At 52.3% G+C, this 16951-nt stretch overlaps 1 protein-coding gene and 1 pseudogene across 4 annotated transcripts in view; both read right to left on the reverse strand.

Annotated features, from left to right (window-relative positions):
* Positions 1-332: 332 nt before the first annotated feature.
* Positions 333-4379, reverse strand: LOC147573109 (elongation factor 1-alpha 1-like; annotated as a pseudogene).
* Positions 4380-9447: 5068 nt separating this feature from the next.
* SNX29 (sorting nexin 29) overlaps positions 9448-16951 on the reverse strand; it is a 497953-nt gene continuing 490449 nt past the window's right edge. For 3 of the 4 annotated variants that reach the window (XM_086691204.1, XM_086691206.1, XM_086691205.1), the window contains one exon: positions 9448-9775. In XM_086691204.1, the coding sequence (XP_086547330.1) occupies positions 9646-9775 (130 nt within the window). In that variant the 3' untranslated portion in view covers positions 9448-9645. The other variant, XM_086691203.1, reaches the window with a different exon arrangement.

The following is a 16951-nucleotide window of genomic DNA, read 5'->3' on the forward strand; positions in this document are numbered from 1 at the left end:
ATGAATCACATTGATCGGTTTGGGAATAATGAACCAGCCCTGCAACCCGGGAATGAATCCCACTCGATCATGGTGAATAATTCTTTTTATATGTCATTGAATTCGATTTGCTAGTATCTTGTTGAGAATTTTTGCATCCATGTTCATCAGGGATATTGGCCTGTAGTTTTCCTTTTTTGTGGGGTCCCTGTCTGGTTTGGGAATCAAAGTAATGCTGGCTTCATAGAATGAATCCACAAGTTTTCTTTACAATTGGAACAGCATGAGAAGTATTGGTATTAACTGGTAGAATTCCCCTGGAAAGCCATCTGACCCAGGACTCTTATTTGTTGGGAGATTTTTGATAACGGATTTAATTTCTTCACTAGTTATGGGTCTGTTCAAATTTTCTATTTCCTCCAGTTTGAGTTTTGGTAGTGTGTGGCTGTTTAGGAATTTGTCCATTTCTTCCAGGTTGTCCAGTATGTTGGCATAAAATTTTTCATAGTATTCTTTGATAACCATATTTCTGAGGGGTTGTTTGTGATAAGTCCAATTTCATTCTTGATTTTATCTATATGGGTCCTCTCTCTTTTTGACAAGTCTGGCTAGGGGTTAATCAATTTTATTTTTCAAAAACCTAGCTCTTAGTTTCATTGATCTGTTTTACTGTTTTTTGGATTCTATATTGTTTCTTTCTGCTCTAATCTTTTCTTTTTTTCAAAAAATTTTTTACATTTATTTATTTTTTGATAGAGACAAAGCACAAGAGGGCGAGGGGCAGAGAGAGAAGGAGACACAGAATCTGAAGCAGGCTGCAGGCTCTGAGCTGTCAGCACAGAGCCTGACGTGGGGCTCGAACTCAGAAACTGCAAGATCATGACCTGAGCCAAAGTGAGACACTCAACTGACTGAGCCACCCGGACACCCCTCTGCTCTAATCTTTATTATTTCTCTTCTTCTGCTGGCCTTGGAGTTTCTTTGGTGTTCTGCTTCTAATCCTTTAGCTGTGCTGTTAGATTTTGTATTTGGGATTTTTCTTGAGACAGGTATGAACTGCAATGTATTTTCCTCTTAGGACTGCATTTTGTTGCATTCCAAAGGGTTTGAACTGTCATGTTTTCGGTTTCATTTCTTTTCACATATTTTTAAATTTCTTCTTTAATTGCCTGGTTGACCCATTCATTCTTTAGTAGGATGTTCTTAACCTCCATGCATTTGGAGGTTTTCTTGTCGTTGATTTCAAGTTTCATAGCATTGTGATCTCAAAATGTGCATAGTATGATTTCAGTTCTTTTATATTTATTGAGGGCTGTTTTGTGACCCAGTATGTGATCTTTCTTGGAGAATGTTCCATGTGCAGTCAAGAAGAATGTGTATTCTGCTGCTTTTGGATGAAAAGTTGTGAATATATCTGTCAAGTCCATCTGGTCCAGTGTATCATTCAGGGTCATTGTTTCCTTATTGATTTTCTGCCTAGATGATCTGTCCATTGTTGTAAGTGGAGTATTAAAGTCACCTGGCAATTACCACCTTTTTACCAATAAGATTGCTTATGTTTGTGATTATTTTATATATTTGGGTGCTACAAATTGGGTTCATAAACATTTATAATTGTTAGCTTTTCTTGATGGATAGACCCCATAATGATGATATAATACCTTTCTTCATTTCTTGTTACAGCCTTGAGTTTAAAATCTAGTTTGTATGATATAGGTATGGCTACTCTAGCTTTCTTTTGACTTCCAGTAGCATGATAGATGGTTCTCCATCCCCTCACTTTCAATCTGAAGGTGTCCTCAGGTCTAAAATGGGACAGAAAATAGATGGGTCTTTTTTTTTTTATGCATTCTGATAACCTGTGTCTTTTGATTGGAGCAATGAGTCCATTTACATTCAGGGTTATTATTGAAAGATACGGATTTAGTGTCACTGTGTTATCTGTAGGTTTCATGCTTGTAGCGATGTTTCTGGTCCTTTGTGGTCTTTGGAATATTGCACTCACAGAGTCCCCTTCGGATCTCTTATAGGGCTAGTTTAGTGGTGATGAACTCCTTCAGTTTTTTTGGTTGGGGGGGAAACCTGTGTATCTCCTTCTATTTTGAATGACAGCCTGCTGGATAAAGGATTCTTGGCTGCATATTTTTCCTATTCAGCACATTGAATATTTCCTGTCACTCCCTTCTGGCCTGCTAAGTTTCTGTGCATAGGTCTGCTACTACCCTTATGTGTCTTTCCTCGTAGGTGAATGCCCATTTGTCCCTAGTTGCTTTCAGAATTCTCTCCTTATCTTTGTATTTTGCTAGTTTCACTATGATATATCATGCAGAGGATGGATGCAAGTTACATCCAAAGGGAGTTCTCTGTGCCTCTTGGATTTCATTGTCTGTTTCCTTCCCCGCAGATAGCTTCACATTGAAGCTCACATTGTCACCAGGCAGGGCCTCAGCCAGGGCCCCATGGTGCATCTCTATAGACTTGACCTCCATGGTAGTGTTACAGGAGGCAGTGGTCACCACCGTGCCTAGCCTGAGGAAGCTCGTTTCTACCCGGCCCATGGGCATGGTGCCAATGCCCCCAATCTTATATATAACCACAGGGGCTTGTTCACAGGGAGGGCAGGGGGCATGATGGAGTCCAGCGCTTCTAGCAGGGTCATGCCCACCACGTTTCCTTCCTTCCTGGTGATCTTCCAGCCTCTGAACCAGGGCATCTTGTTGCTGGGTTCTATCATGCTGTCCCCATGCCAGCCCGAGATGGGCACGAAGGCGACAGCTTCAGAGTTGAAACTGATCTTCTTGACTTAGGCCTTCCTCTCCTTGCTGATCTCCTCAAAGCGTGCACGACTGTAAGGAGGTTCGTGATGTCTGTCATACTGACTGCCACAATGAGCTGCTTCACACCCAGTGTATAGACCAGCAGAACATGCTCACGGGTCAGCCCTTTATTGGAGATGCCAGGTTCAAACTCAGCTACACCACTTGCCACAATCAGCACAGCGCAGTCTGTGAGGTGACTGATCATGTTCTTGATAAAGTCATGGTGACCTGGGGTATCGATGACGGTGAGGCGTAGTATTTCTTGGTCTCAAACTTCCACAGGGAGATGTCAGTGCTTCCTGCTCTGCCTTCAGCTTGTCCAGCACCCAGGCATACTTGAAGAAAAGTAGAAAAAAATAGAAAACAAAAAGAAAAAAATATGTAAGAATTAAATCTCTGTATCACAGATATGGAGATGTAAGAATTAGTACCAAGTTGTTTGATAGAAACCGACCTGGATTGCTCTGGTCTGAACTCAGATCACACAGGACTGTAATTGTTGAACAAATGAAACTTTGCTGAACCATCGGGATGTTCTGATCCAACATCGAGGTCATAAACCGTATTGTCAATATTGACTCTAAAATAGGGTTGCACTATTATCTTTAGGGTAACTTGTTCTGTTGATTAAGTATTTTGGATCAATAAGTGATGTTGCACTTTTGACTGCTAAGTCTAAATCTAAGTCCCTCGGAGGTTATTTTATTCTCCGAGGTCACCCCAACCTAAATTGTTGGCCCATGGGGAGGTCTGTGGTCCCTATTGGTTGTACTGGTGTAGTCTCTTTGGGCCAGTGAATTAATGCTCTATAGGGTGCAGTTTCATGGATTGGAATTAAGAGACAGTAAAACCCTCATGTGGCCATTCATAGGAGTTCCTATTTAGGGAACAAGTGATTATGCGACCTTTGTACAGTCAGGATACCATGGCCGTGTAACGAATGTCCCTGGGCAGGCAGTGCCTCTAATACTAGAAATGTTAGAGGTGATGTTATTGGTAAACAGGCGGGGTCTGTGTTTGTGGAGTCCCTTTTACTTCTTTTAATCTTTCTTTGATTGCATATCTGTATTGGTTGACAACTGGTTTGATACTTATAGTTATTTTTATCTTCTTGTTAACTATCAGTGGTTATCAGCTCTGATAGAAGCTTATGCAAGGAGAAACATTTCTTGTTACTCATACTAGCATTATTGCTCCTATTGTTCAATTAACCCAGTATTAAGTTAGGAATTGGTTGCATATTTTTGGTATTAAGACCTTATGATTGTATACCAATGCCTGAGCCCAACTAATAGTTTTGATGGCCACATCCCTCAGAGCCGCCTACAGCACACGAATCATATTCTTCTCCCTTCTAGGACAGGCTCGTTTCAATTCCTTACTGGAACTGGCCTATCCGGCACAGCCTTCTCCAGCCCCCAGGGTCAGCAGCGCCACAGAGGAGACCCTACCCCCACCTGTGTGGTTCAGAGTAGGTCCCGGGTCCTGTTCTTGGCTCCCCAGGCCCAGCTATTACTTCGTGGTACCTAACACAGGCTGTACTTACCTGGATGGCTGACTTAGAAAATCTTCATTCTTCATGGTCTCACCTTGAATACAAATGCAAGATGGCGGGGGGGGGGGGGGTGGTGTGCCTCTGTCATGTCCTCTGCTCTTTGCCCACGCCTGGTATACATTGGGTGCCCAGTAATGGTCTAGGTGAATAGGAACATTCAATGAGGGATTTTGTGTATGGTATTTTGATTCTACAGGGCTAACGACTCAAAATGGGATTCTGCTCCATTTTGGCTGAGGTTGGTTTGAGCAAATTCTGGTTCCAGGCTCTCCTATGAAATGGGGGAATGACCTTTCTGGAAATATTCATGATGTGTATATTGAAAGTTGACCTAATCCCCAACTGCTGAAAAAGAACACAGAGAAGCCAACTGTAAGTGGGCCATCTAATTTATAAAACATGATCATTTTTATTGTCATTGTAAAGAGGTGTGTCTCAACCAGAGTGTAACAAAATTACCACAACTTATTCCAAAAGAAAACTTTAATATAAGAGATTTTAGAAAATTAAACACATTTGTTTAAAAATTCTATTGTGTAAACTTTAACATAAGAGGGCAGTTAACATAATATTACACGTTTCAGAGCCAACCTGTGACCTGCTAGCCCCACTCACGTCCAGACAGTGCACGAGGCTCTAGATACGTTGCCGTCTTACCCCCCTGCAGAGGGCTCACGGGGACCCAGACATTGGGGGTCCTTCCCCCAGGATGTGATGGCTCCTGCATTCCGAGATCTCCCTCCTCCGAGACATCCGTGTCTACTAAGGTAATCAGAGTGTTGTACCAAATGACTACACCGGGGATGGTGCCACTAAGGCTGTGGAGTAAAGCCATCCTTCCTAGGATGAATCCTTGATCATAAAAGCTCCTCAGGAGGTCCACACCCCCTCACTCCTGGAAACTCCTGCTCTCCAGCTGATTTCGGCCCCTCTGGGTGCAAATGTGCAATCTGCCATTTTGGATCCTTCCATGGCCCAGTCCCAGTTTTTGCAAGGGCCTCCCCCCTGCATGGCCTCTCTTGATGGTGATCAAGGATCTTCAAGGTGAAGGAGTGGCCACTCCACTTAATTCATCGAGGTGGGAAGCAGACCCTCCCTGGTTCCAAGGGGAAGGGTGGTACCTGGACAGGTCGGTAGTGGTTTTCCAGTTATGATGAAGCATTCATGTGCCCCCAAGAACTGACCCCCTGGGCCTCAGGACACTAGTTCAGCCTGTTCTACCAGTGGGTGTGCTCATCCACGCTGTAGGCTCAACCGTCTTGTAGAGAAAGCGGATTTCTTTTTTCCGCTAAGGAAACTGATTCAGGATGGGGATTGGGATTTAGACACAGAAGTAAAGACCTCTGGGCCTAACTTCCAGCTATCAAAAATCCAGCCCGTACCCAGCAATGGCTCAAGGCTGACGGCAAGGGGTGAAACCCGGAGGGGAATGGGCCAGGGGGCATCGGGGCAGCGGCAGGGTGAGCTTGTAGCTGGTCTTCTCTGAGCAGGGGCTGGGGGGACCGATGTTCCCCCCCTCTTGCCTCCTGAGCCCGTAGCTCAAGTTGTATTTAAGAAACCTAATCAAGACCACGTGTTACAGAAACATGGAAATGAACTTTCTGGCACAGAAGTGTTAGATAAAATATACGGTGCTACAATTGTGCAAAATTAGCACAGAAGCCAAACCGAACAGCAAATATTTAATGTTCGCTTTAATGAAACAATGCAAAATACTTGGAGGAATGATCGCCGTGCGAGACCTTGCTCAGGAGCAGATGCCTGCCTGCGGGCAGCCCCTCCGGGGTCCTCCACGCGTGGCAGGCCCCAGTGAAACGCTGAGGAAAGCTCAAGACAATTACTGCCTGGGGGGTTGAGAGGGAGCCTGAGGTGTGACCCTTCGGGGACACTTCCGGGCCAGCCTGCTGTTGCTGCGCAGGCGGGGCCCTCGCAGTGTCTTTCTCTGGTGGCTCCGGGCGGAAAAGGGAGCCTGTTCTCTGCGTCAGGTCCACACCCCGGCAAGGCGAGTTGTTCCCGGGGGAGCGGAGCCCCTCACGGGAACGGGCTCTGCCCCTGGTACAGAGGGGCCAGAGGCTGAAGCATAAAGGCTTCTGGAAGAGCCTGGTGGGGAGGGTGGCTGCCGGGACCTCAGAGAATAAGGCCTGGCTTCCGTGTGGGGGGCTGGCTGGTGCCCCACGTGAAGGGGAGCGGGTGGAGTGGGGGTGGGGTGCGGTTCAAGGCCTAGAGACCTGGGCCTCAGGCTTGCAAACTGTCCCCTGTGGAGCTGAGAGAAAAAGGGGACACTTAGTGTGACCCGGGTTCTGGGAGCTGGGCAATCAGGGTATTCTCTGAGCAACTGGCCTGGTGGCTCTTCGTTCCTGTTTCCTGCCTCTCGGCCGCAAAGTGGATCAATTACCAGGCCGGCCGTGCCTGTCAGCTCTCAGCATGGGCCGCTGCTGCTGTATCCAGCCTGCGGTGTGGACAGGTTGGGCCGCCTCTTGTTTTGAAAGGCAGAAGCCACACCTGCCGGTCGGTGCCAACTCTGAGTGGTTCTCCGAGAACTCCACAGGGCCAAGCCACGGAGCAGAGCCCGGCATGTGCAGTCACACCCCGTCCACAGACCATGGCCCGTACCCCTCTCTCTGTTCCCATCTCGTGCCAGGTGTCCTAATACGATGGGTTCTGTCTTTACACCTCAGTCAGGTGAGCCCTCTGTACCCAGAAAGCCCTCGCATGTGCCTTGTTATTGGTGCTAAAGGTAACGGGACAGAATGTCCTCTCCCAGGGGAACACTGCCGCCCCTTCCTCGGATGCCACCTTTGGAGGCACCAAACGATCTTACTGGATCCAGGAGACAGGAACGATTTCTGGTTCTTTCCTTCTGACAGGGCATGGGGCTGAGGGGGGCTTGTGCGTCCGATCCCAGCCTGCACCGGGCTGGACCTGGGTCTCTGGTTCTTTCTCCAGGAACCAGAATTCCACTGCTTCTCCATCCATCCCGCCTCACCAGACAGTAGGGCAGGGGGTCCTAAGCAGCTGGATAGACTGAACCACAGCCGAACATTCTCCGTGACTCCAGAGTTAAGGCTCGGAGGAGCTGCTGTTGTGTGTCACGTGCGTGTCTGAACTGAAATCAGAGGCGGTGGTCTGTGTGTAGGGCCCATGCTCCATGAAGAGTTAAGCTTTAAAAGACAGGGATTCTCTGTAAGTGTTTATCCAGGCCTGGCATCTGTCCGTACAGTTCAGGGCACTTGGATCCCTGCACAGAGTGTCAAAGCCTGTTCCTGGGAGGGGTTTCAGACAAGGTGAGGTCAGATTTACACGCAGACTGGTTTCAGGTCAGGTCCCCACCAGGCTGGGTGATCCGAACCCTTTGCCCGTGGGTGGGGATGGCGGCGTGGGGGGCAGGGCGGGGGGTGGTCAGACACAGGGGGCTCCACTCCGTATCTGATGCAAACAGGGGACAGCGCAGGGGTGGGTTCTGCTCCCAGGCCGGCAGTGCAGGACCGTCCCTCTGTGGGCACCACACACCTGCCTCCCACTGACCTAGGTGGAGGCAGGCCTGGGGCCGCTTGAGCTTTCAGATGGTCCCCGATTCAGTCGACGAGGACTACAATGGCACAGCAAGCGACGGGGGCCGCCTGGCACCGTGGGGCTGGAGCTGACAGCAAGGCATGTGCAGTGGGCACATTGGCCAACAACACCCCGTGGTGCCATTCGGGGACTTGGCGTCTCAGGGCCTCTGAACCCCCAGGAGCTGACGGCGGGGCCCCTCTGGCTTCCGACCGCCGTCAACAGGGCGTTCATTCTGGACCGGGGCCTGGCTCACCTGGCTGAACGTCCCCTCACAAGCAGCTCGGGCCCATCGGCTGCCCTGCAGAGCTGTGCGTCCGCGGTCTCCGCTTCCTTCTGGCGAGCAGGGGGTTGCACGCAGACCTTCCAGAGTTCCCCTCCACCGGGAAAAGGCTCGATGCTTACCGGGTGGCTTGCCAAGTCTCAGGCTGACTCGAGCAGCCCCAGGAGGCGGACGTCGTCAGCCTTCCACTGGCCATTTTTCACAAACACCTCAAGCCCCATCTTCCTCCTGCTCCGTCTCACATCTGATCTAGTATGTCAGCATTTCCCCCCGAAGGCGCAAGCTCCGCGTGACTATACGCACCAGCTGAGCATGACAGTTGTGTGATTCTGGGTGTTGACACTGTGAAAGGGCTCTGGTTCTCAGGTGATCTGATGCGGGAGCAGTGGAGCGTGAGCCGGGCAGAGCTGCTCCTTTTCAGCCCCTTCCCCACTCCGCCCCAGCCCACGGGGCCTGCTCTGAGATGGGGAATCAAAGAATCCGGGCCGGGGGCACCAAGAGCACGTGGGGGGTAGAGAGTCCAGCACGAGCATGTCTTTAGGGAAGGACCACGATCTGTTCAGAGTGGACACGGTCCAAGTTCGCAGGGAGCCACACTGAGCACCACAGGGCCCAGGTGCTAGGTGTGCAAGGCCCCGGGGCCACAGCCTCTTCCACGATGGTTCGCAGAACGGAATGTCTCTTATGACCTCGAGGCCTCTTGGCTAGTGAGGTCAAGGCCCTGGATTCTGGCCAGCCTAGGGTCCCTGGGTTGCTGCCGAGGGCTGGCCCAGATGGTGGAGGTGCCACCAAGCCCACGGAGGTGCGCGTGGGCCCGGGGCGGCCTCAGGTTTCCTACGTGGGCCGGTACGTCCAGAAGCCAACCCAGGAAGGCAGGGAAAGTGCTGCAAGCACCCCAGTTCAGCATCGCTAAGGGCTCCTTCACAAGGAGGCCGCGTCGGCCACTGCTGGCCACGGGGGCCACAGCAGGTTGTCTGATGACCACTGGTGGAGAGCGAAAAGGGAAGGGGGAAGACCTCCCGCTCTGCACCCCACGTGTCCAAAGGTTACAGCAGGCAGTGACATTAAAGGAAAAAGGGTAATAACAGTCCTTCTAATTCCCACGTGGGAAAGAGTCAAGACAAGGTTTCTGACCCAACGGAATCTCAGAGTTGTGCACGTCACCCAGCAGGCTGCGAGCTCGACCTGGCGCCCACCCTCCCGCTGCCCCGCGCCGGCCCTGGGAGAGTGTGCGTGTGACCGTCCAGCGAGGAGCCTCCTTGCCCTCTGAGACTGAGCAGTTTAATTAGGGTCCTGGAGCCGGTGGGGAGGGTGAGCTCCCTGGGGGGTCACCGGGTGGACATGGCTGTCACTCCAGGGAGTAAGGGACCAGCCGCTGCGGCCAGGCCGGACGCAGAGCTGCTGGGGAGAGGCAGCTGGCGCGGCACATAGGGCCCGAGTCTGGGATGCTGCTGAGGTCAGAGGTCGCCGCTCTGGGGCTCCACGTTGCGTGTCTCTCTGGGGTGACCTCGGGACAGCTTGGGGAAGCGGGAAGCCGCTTTGGGTCGGCTGTTCTTGGTCAGTGGTTCTCCGGGAGGAGTAATGTCGCTGTAAGACAGAGCAGGGGAGAATCTGATTAAGTCAGGGCTTCCAAATGCAAACGGCTCCAGGCGGGGCGTCCAACCAGCAGGGTGTGAGGACGGCAGGAGTGGTCTCAGAGGGGACAGTCGCTACCCAGCTCTGGTGAGTGCAACAGGGGAAATGGAAAACCCGGATCATGCGCATTTTCCGTCTTCAAAAGCCCCCGAGCGTTAGGTGTGCGTCCAACTAGCTTTGGGGGGGGTTAGCTCTGGCCCCAGTTTGAAGGCTGTGAAAGAACAGGCCGGCCGTGGCTTTCCTCCCCCGTCGTCACTGAAGCGTGCCCTGGCTGGGAGACGAGAGAAAAAGAAAATGCTTTGGAGAACATTGCATTTAACGTCAAGGAGGGTGTAGCAAAAATGGGCGCTTCTGGTGGAACTCATCCTGAGAGAATAACCCGGATTTAGACCAATGTCTAATTATGAGGACGCGCCTCACGGCGTTGTGTCAAAGAGCCAACGAGCCACCAGAGTCCAACTGGGACGATTACTTGGTTTCAAATGGTCTACGTGACAGCAGGACAGCAGAAGCGCTACAGACTGGGGAGGGCGGGTCATGAGGACCCAGGACGCAACGGGAAGGGCGTGCGACCTACCAGGCACAGGAAGAACCTGTGGGATGTGTCACTTTGTCCCTCTGTTCTGTGGTTGAGCACCCATGTGGGCGGGACCCTGTTCAAGCCCCTGCAGCTACAACAGTGGACAAAACCCCCAGGCCCCGGGGAAGGTGGACGTTACACGTAAGATAAGTCACAGAGGTGGCCAGAGCAGCAATGGGCAGGAGGCTGTGGCCCCCAGGAGGGCAGGAGCTGCCCGACAGGGTGTGCGGGCCCAGGCGGGAGGCTCTCGGCTCCCGGGGACAGGGTGGAGGGCTGTGAGGTGGCCCCGCCTGCAGGCTCTCGCCAGGGGAGGCCACGGTCCGGATGCACTTAAAGTGACCCCTGTCTGCCAGGTGGAGGGGGGACTTGAGAGGTCCAGGCTGTGGCCATGAACGCAGAGGTGGAGAACTCGGTCTTATTTCCTACGGTTCTTGTAACCTGTGACCCCCTACTTAGTGGCTTTAATGCACAATGTACCGTCTTATGGTTGTGGAGGCTGTACGTCCAAAACGGTCTCACAGAGCTCAGCAGAGAGTGGCGGCACTGCTGGCTCCTTCCGGAGGCCCCGGCCGAGAGTGCTTCCTCGGTGCTTCCAGTTCTTTCTCGCTGCTCAAAGGACCTTTGCGATCACACGAGGCCCACTTAGGCCCTCTGCCTTTTTCAAGACCCTTAACCACATCTGCAGAGTCCCCTGCACCGCGTAAGGGGACACAGTCCTAAGTTCTGGGCACTGGGACGTGGACATTCTTGGGGTCACCCTGTCTGTCAAAGACTGAGATCTGAATAGTGGAATCATTAAGATTTGGTACTTGAACAAGAGTGCTCTCTGAAGGGTGAGCTTAAGCTGGTCAAAAATGAGAAGAAAAACTTCTACGGTACACATCTTACTGGCACAAAATACCTGCAAAAAAACAGGCTGAGATGAAACTCAGGTCATGAGCCTCCCTGTGCCAGCACCTTTCCAGATGTGTGACCTGGGTCCCCCCAGACTCTGCAAGGGAAGACGGCCCATCTACTGAGGAGCACAGAGGCTCGGCAGGACCGAGGCCACCCAGGTGTAGGTGGCAGACCCGGTCAGCCGGGCCCCATCTAGATGACTTAGGGGATGGCTCACGTTCAAAAAGAATCTGCCTCTGCCCCCGGGGGTCCCAGTGAGTTCTGCGCAGTCTCCCAATTCCTTCCTGCCACTCGGCAGTGGTCGTGCTTACAATGATCTGATTGTCACGCCGGTTCGGGGACATAGGCGTTGTGCTCAGTGAGAAGTCCCTTGTTGAGGACAACATCTCCAGTACAAAATGGAAACTTCCTTCGAGTGTCTCCCTTCTCCCTCAGGAGTCGCGCGGGGGGGGTGGGGGGGGTGGTGCTCTGCTCTGTGTGCAGAGGGAGAGGACACACATGACCTTGAACAAGGGTGAGCTGTGGCTCCTCATTCCTGCGGCCTGGCCAGCTGCTTAGCCACACAACCCTCCTTCAGAAGGACATTTGGCCATAGGCCCAAGGGCACCCTGTCCTTCTCTGTCGGTATTACCTGAGTTACCAAAAGGCCTCTTTATCCCAGAAGGCGCCTTACATGATGGGTAGAAGATGCTGGAAGGAATCGTGGTGCTCACAGGAGGACTTGGATATAAATGTCATTTGAAACTACCCCTCCACCCCGCCCCTGTTCAAGATCCAGGGTCCAAGTGGCTGCCCCTCGCTCTGTGGCCACCCTTATTGGGCACGACATGCGAGGGAGGGGTGAGTCCTGCCAGAGCCTGTTGGCCCTGAGGTAAGTGACTCTTGGGAGGGAGAGTTACAAGTCAGTAGGAACATCATTCTGTCGAGAAATGGCATCCGCTGTGTGGGGACGCAACCTAGCCTTTGACATTAGGGCCGGGCTGGGAGGTCCCAATCCTGCGGCCCACGGGCAGGGCGCCTTGCTGTCTGAGCCTCGTTCCCCGACCTGTCACAGGGGGATGAGCATGTGGCCGTCAGGATGCTGTGGCCAGGAATGGGGAGTCGGCCACATGGAAAGCCACAGGCTGGCTGCATTTCTTCAGGCAAGTGCCTTGTTCTCGAACCTTAGCTCCCAGGACACACTAAAGGTGGAGCTATTTTGAGAGTTCCAGGGACAGTTAGCCACTCTGACCACGTGAGTTATGTTGCCAGATACTGTGCTAGGTAGAAAGGGGCCCCAGCCCCACGTGGGACAGGCAGGGCGGACCCCAGAGAAGTTGCCCCAGCAGGGATAAACACAGGGTGTTGTGAGCAGGGCACCAGACTGGGTCATCGCAGTGGGTAGAGGAGGAAGAGCTGAAAAGGATGAGAAGAGAGTTGTGTGATTCATGGTGCAAAGGGCCCTGGGCCAGGAGGGGTGGGGTGGGAGCCCGCCAGACACAGCCAGCTGCTTCTCCTCAGGAGGCAGGATTTTCCACAGGGCTGCAGTGAGGTATCACTGGGATGATGCGTGTGGCCTCTCAGAGTTGCCGCTGGGGCTGAGGGCCTGACCGTGAATGTAGGTGGGACAGGGGCCAGACTGGGGCCAGGGACAGCTCCATCCTCAAGGCCACGGCAAGCAGTGACCATGAGCTAAGCCGCACTGCTGGTTGCGATGGGCAGAAGCTTTTGCAGTGACTTCCGTAAACCCAGAGCCGTGGAGGCCACTGGAGGAGGGCGGCTGGCCTCATACTGAGTGTGTGACCTCCGGAGAAAGTCCGGGGGGCAGGAAGCTGTAGTAACAGCTGGGGAGACCGAGAAGCAGTTGGATAAGAGCTGGCAGCCCCTAAGGCCACAGTTTTTGTAGGTCAAAAACTGTCCCAAATAGTTTCCTATACCCGTTGGCCATTTGCACGTTGTCTCTGGAGAAACGTCCACTTTAATGCCGAGATGGTCCTGCCACTGGGGAAACGCAAATGAAAACCACAATAAGGTCTCGCCTCACACCTGTCAGAATGGCAGTTCTCACAAGACACCGAGTTTCACTGAGCAAGTGTGGGCCCGGAAGCCTTGCACGCTGTTGGTGGGAGTATCAAACGCTACGGCTGCTATGGGAGACGGCATGGAGCTTCCTCGAACGATTATAGAGGGAAGACCGCATAGTCCAGCCATCCCTCGGGGTGTGTACCTGAAAGAACTGAAATCGGGATCCTGAAAAGGTATCTGCACCCCCGGGCTCGCGGCAGCCTTACGCACAACAGCCAAGACCTGCAAACGAGCTAAGTGCCTGCGGCTGATGAATGGATGAAGAAAACGTGTACACGTATGACGGGATGTCACTCAGCCTTAAAGGAAATTCTGACCCATGCGACCCCACGGACGGACCCGGGGGACATTATGCTAAGTGAGGGGAGTCTGCAGAGAGTACAACTCCGTGGGATTCCACTTACAAGTGGTGTGGAAAACGGTCACAGTCCCGGAATCAAGAGTGGAACAGCAGTTTCCTGAGTGCGGAGTTAGGAAGCAAACCCAGATCCTTTCTAGAGCCCTTAGCTGCAACACTGTCCCTGTGAACCCCCAAGAACGTACTGTACTCTTAAAATGGAGCAGGGTAGATCACATGTTCTTACCACCGTACAATGATTTTTATGTCAAACACTGGCAATTGAATAGTATGGGAAGACCGGAGACAGTGGGTCTGTTTCACCCGGGAGAAGCAGGGGGTGCGGTGCCTGGAGCACAGCTGAGCTCCCTCTGAGAGGGAAGGAGAGCTGCCCACTCCCTGGGTCCTTTCCCTTGAGAGTGCTGGGGCCAAGGTTGTTGCACAGGCCAGTCCAGGGAGGCGGGAAGCCTCACACTGATGGAGACCCCCTGAAATAAGGCAGATTATTGCTGGTGCTACTGTTGTTTTTACTTTATTGATTTTGAGAGGGAGACAGAGCACATGAGCTGGGGGAGGAGCAGAGAGAGTGGAGCCTGATGCAGGGCTAGAACCTATGAACCATGAGATCTTGGCCTGAGCAGAAGTCAACAGCCAGATGCTTAACCGACTGAGCCACCCAGGTGCCCCAAGGTAATCTTTTTAGATCTACTTCAGCACGAAGGGGCGTCTCTCCTCTGTTCTGCGTCTCCTGGGAGACCATGACCTTGTCCCCTTGCCTGGGTAGAAAAAGCAGGGGACCTGAGGACAGAAATCTTGCACTGTATCATTTACCAGCTGGACTACCTGGACAGGTCACTGATGCACCCTGGGATTCCGAGTCCCCTCCATAAGCTGGATCATAGTAAAAACTGCCATTCAGACAAGTGAATTACAAAAAGAGCCAAAATCTGAAAAGACATTTCTCCAAGGACAATATCCAAATAACCCAGAAGCACGCGAAAAGATGCTCAACGTCATCGGCTTTCGGAACGCACACATCCAAACCGTAATGAAGTATCACTCTGCAGCCCCAAGGTGGCTGCAACAAATGTTGGGGAGGATGTGGAGAAAGCAGAACCCCACTACCCATTGGCGCGAATGCTAAGTGTGGTGGCTGCTTTGGAAGACGGTCCAGCTGTTCCTCAAGTGACTACAGTGACCACAGGACCTGGCGGCTCTCGACGCTTGCCGAAGAGAAATGAAAACACGTCCGATGCAGAAAGCTGGACGTTGAGCGTTAGTCAGAATGGCCAAAAAGCGTCAACAACCCAAACATCAGCAGGATGGAGGACGTGGCCTAGCCGTACAAGGCAGTGTTGTCACTCAGCTGCAGCAGTAATGAAACTCTGCTCCGAGTGACAAGTGGCAGAGAACTCCGCTCCAGAATACCGCTGTGGCCACGCGTTCGGAGAGCGGCAAATGCAAGGAAAGGACTCTGACCTTCCTTTTCCTTAAAAGCAGAAAATAAAACTCCCCCGTGAACGACGTCCCCTCTCTACTAGCAAGTAAAGTCACAGTGTGATCAAGGAGGAGAAGCTGAGGCCCGGAGTGTTCTGTACAAAAAGATCTTGTTAAAATTCTTCTCTTCCTTTCGCATCCCCACAGGACCCAGTTCACTCTCACACCTAACAGGAGAGCACATGGGTCTTGCCAGTGTGGGGTCTTTACTTCCTTATGCCCCTGTGTCACGGAACACCTAGGAATCCGTGTTCCCCCCCCCCACGCAGGGGGCACGTGCTAACTGACCTCTCAGGCCAAACAAAACCCCTCGGGGGGAAAGGGGAACGGGGCCTCCTCCATGCGGGATGCAGCAGGGCCAAACCTTGCAAACGCCTGCTGTAATGGATGCCAGCCTCCAAAGTCTGCATACTCGGTGACTCCATTCGTCCAGATAGCATGATCTGGAGAAACAGGAAGCATGTGGCTGCCGGGAGCCAGGGAGATACGGGGTTCCTTCAGGACGTGATAAAAATGTAATTTGTGCATGCTGGAAGTGCCTGAATTGCATGGAACATGAACTACATCTCAAGGCTGTTTTACAAAATGGCACAAAAGAGTTCAAGGAAGGACGCTGCAGGACCCTCTCTGGCAGGTCTGTGTGACAGAGCACGACACTGTTTTGGGTGCTTGATAAAAGTCCCCTCCTGCCACCTCCAGCAGGGCTCATCTCGCCTCGGACAAGATGGCTCCCAGGTCCAAGTGGAGTCCTGTCCTTCTGGTCCTGGTGGAGCCATCCTGGGGTTCACGCAGGGATGGAATGTTCCAACCAGTGGGCGGGAGGCCAGGGAAAACATGGTGGAGAAGCTTCCTGCCCCCGGCCCGCAAAACGTGGACTTCCTGGGCCAAAGGGATGCACTGTCATGGAGACGGGGAGCTCGGTGGGGACATCATGTCCCGGTGATGGACACTGTGCACCTAGCACTCAGCTGGAGCCTGGCCCAGGCCCTCAGCTGGAAGGGAGTATTGCTGGTCACCCAGGACACAGCCCAGATGTCCCCCACGTACGTACTCCTTGACCTGTAGGGTCTTCTGGACCTGACGTGTCCACTTGGCAAACCTTTCAGAAACTCCCTCTTCTGCTCCCACTGGCTACTGTCGCGGCACCAAAGGAATCCACGTCTGCGTGAGTAGTACATGCCGGGAGCCCTATGATTGCCTGTTCTTTTTAATAAGCCACTGGGGTGCTTCATCGTGGCATCCTAGGCCCCAGCACATGGGTGCCATCGATCCGATGGTCTCAGCCGCTCATCAGTGAAAAATGGCCACTGAGAGAGATTTGCTTTTCATTTCGCTTATAAACCAAGTGTAGAGACCCGGTCAATATTCCATTTGCTGGGAGCTGCCTTCCATAGCTGGGGGGTGGCTTCACATGGCTGCTGCCACGCTGGACCCTGGAGCACTTGTGGGACCGAGTTGTTTGCTGCTGAAGCTGTGGCCATTTATTCCATCTGGAGCATTTTTAATTTCACTTACTGTATTATCTGTGACTGGCTCTTTTTTTCTTTTTTTATCTCATTACGACTCTCACAGATATCCTCCAGTTTTTTCAAGTCTAATGAGCATTGTTATGACCATGAAATTCCCTACCGACATATGACTTGTATCCATCTCATCTGTGACTCTGTGCTGTGCTTTCCTCTGGGACATAGTCTTCTGTCTCCTCCGGTCCAACTCTGTGTCCCGTGTGTTGGAATGTCAGCTACATCTCGTG

This window comes from Puma concolor, chromosome E3 (assembly GCF_028749965.1).
Source record: "Puma concolor isolate L17-30 chromosome E3, mPumCon1.1.hap2, whole genome shotgun sequence".
NCBI classification, from domain to species: Eukaryota; Metazoa; Chordata; class Mammalia; order Carnivora; family Felidae; genus Puma; species Puma concolor.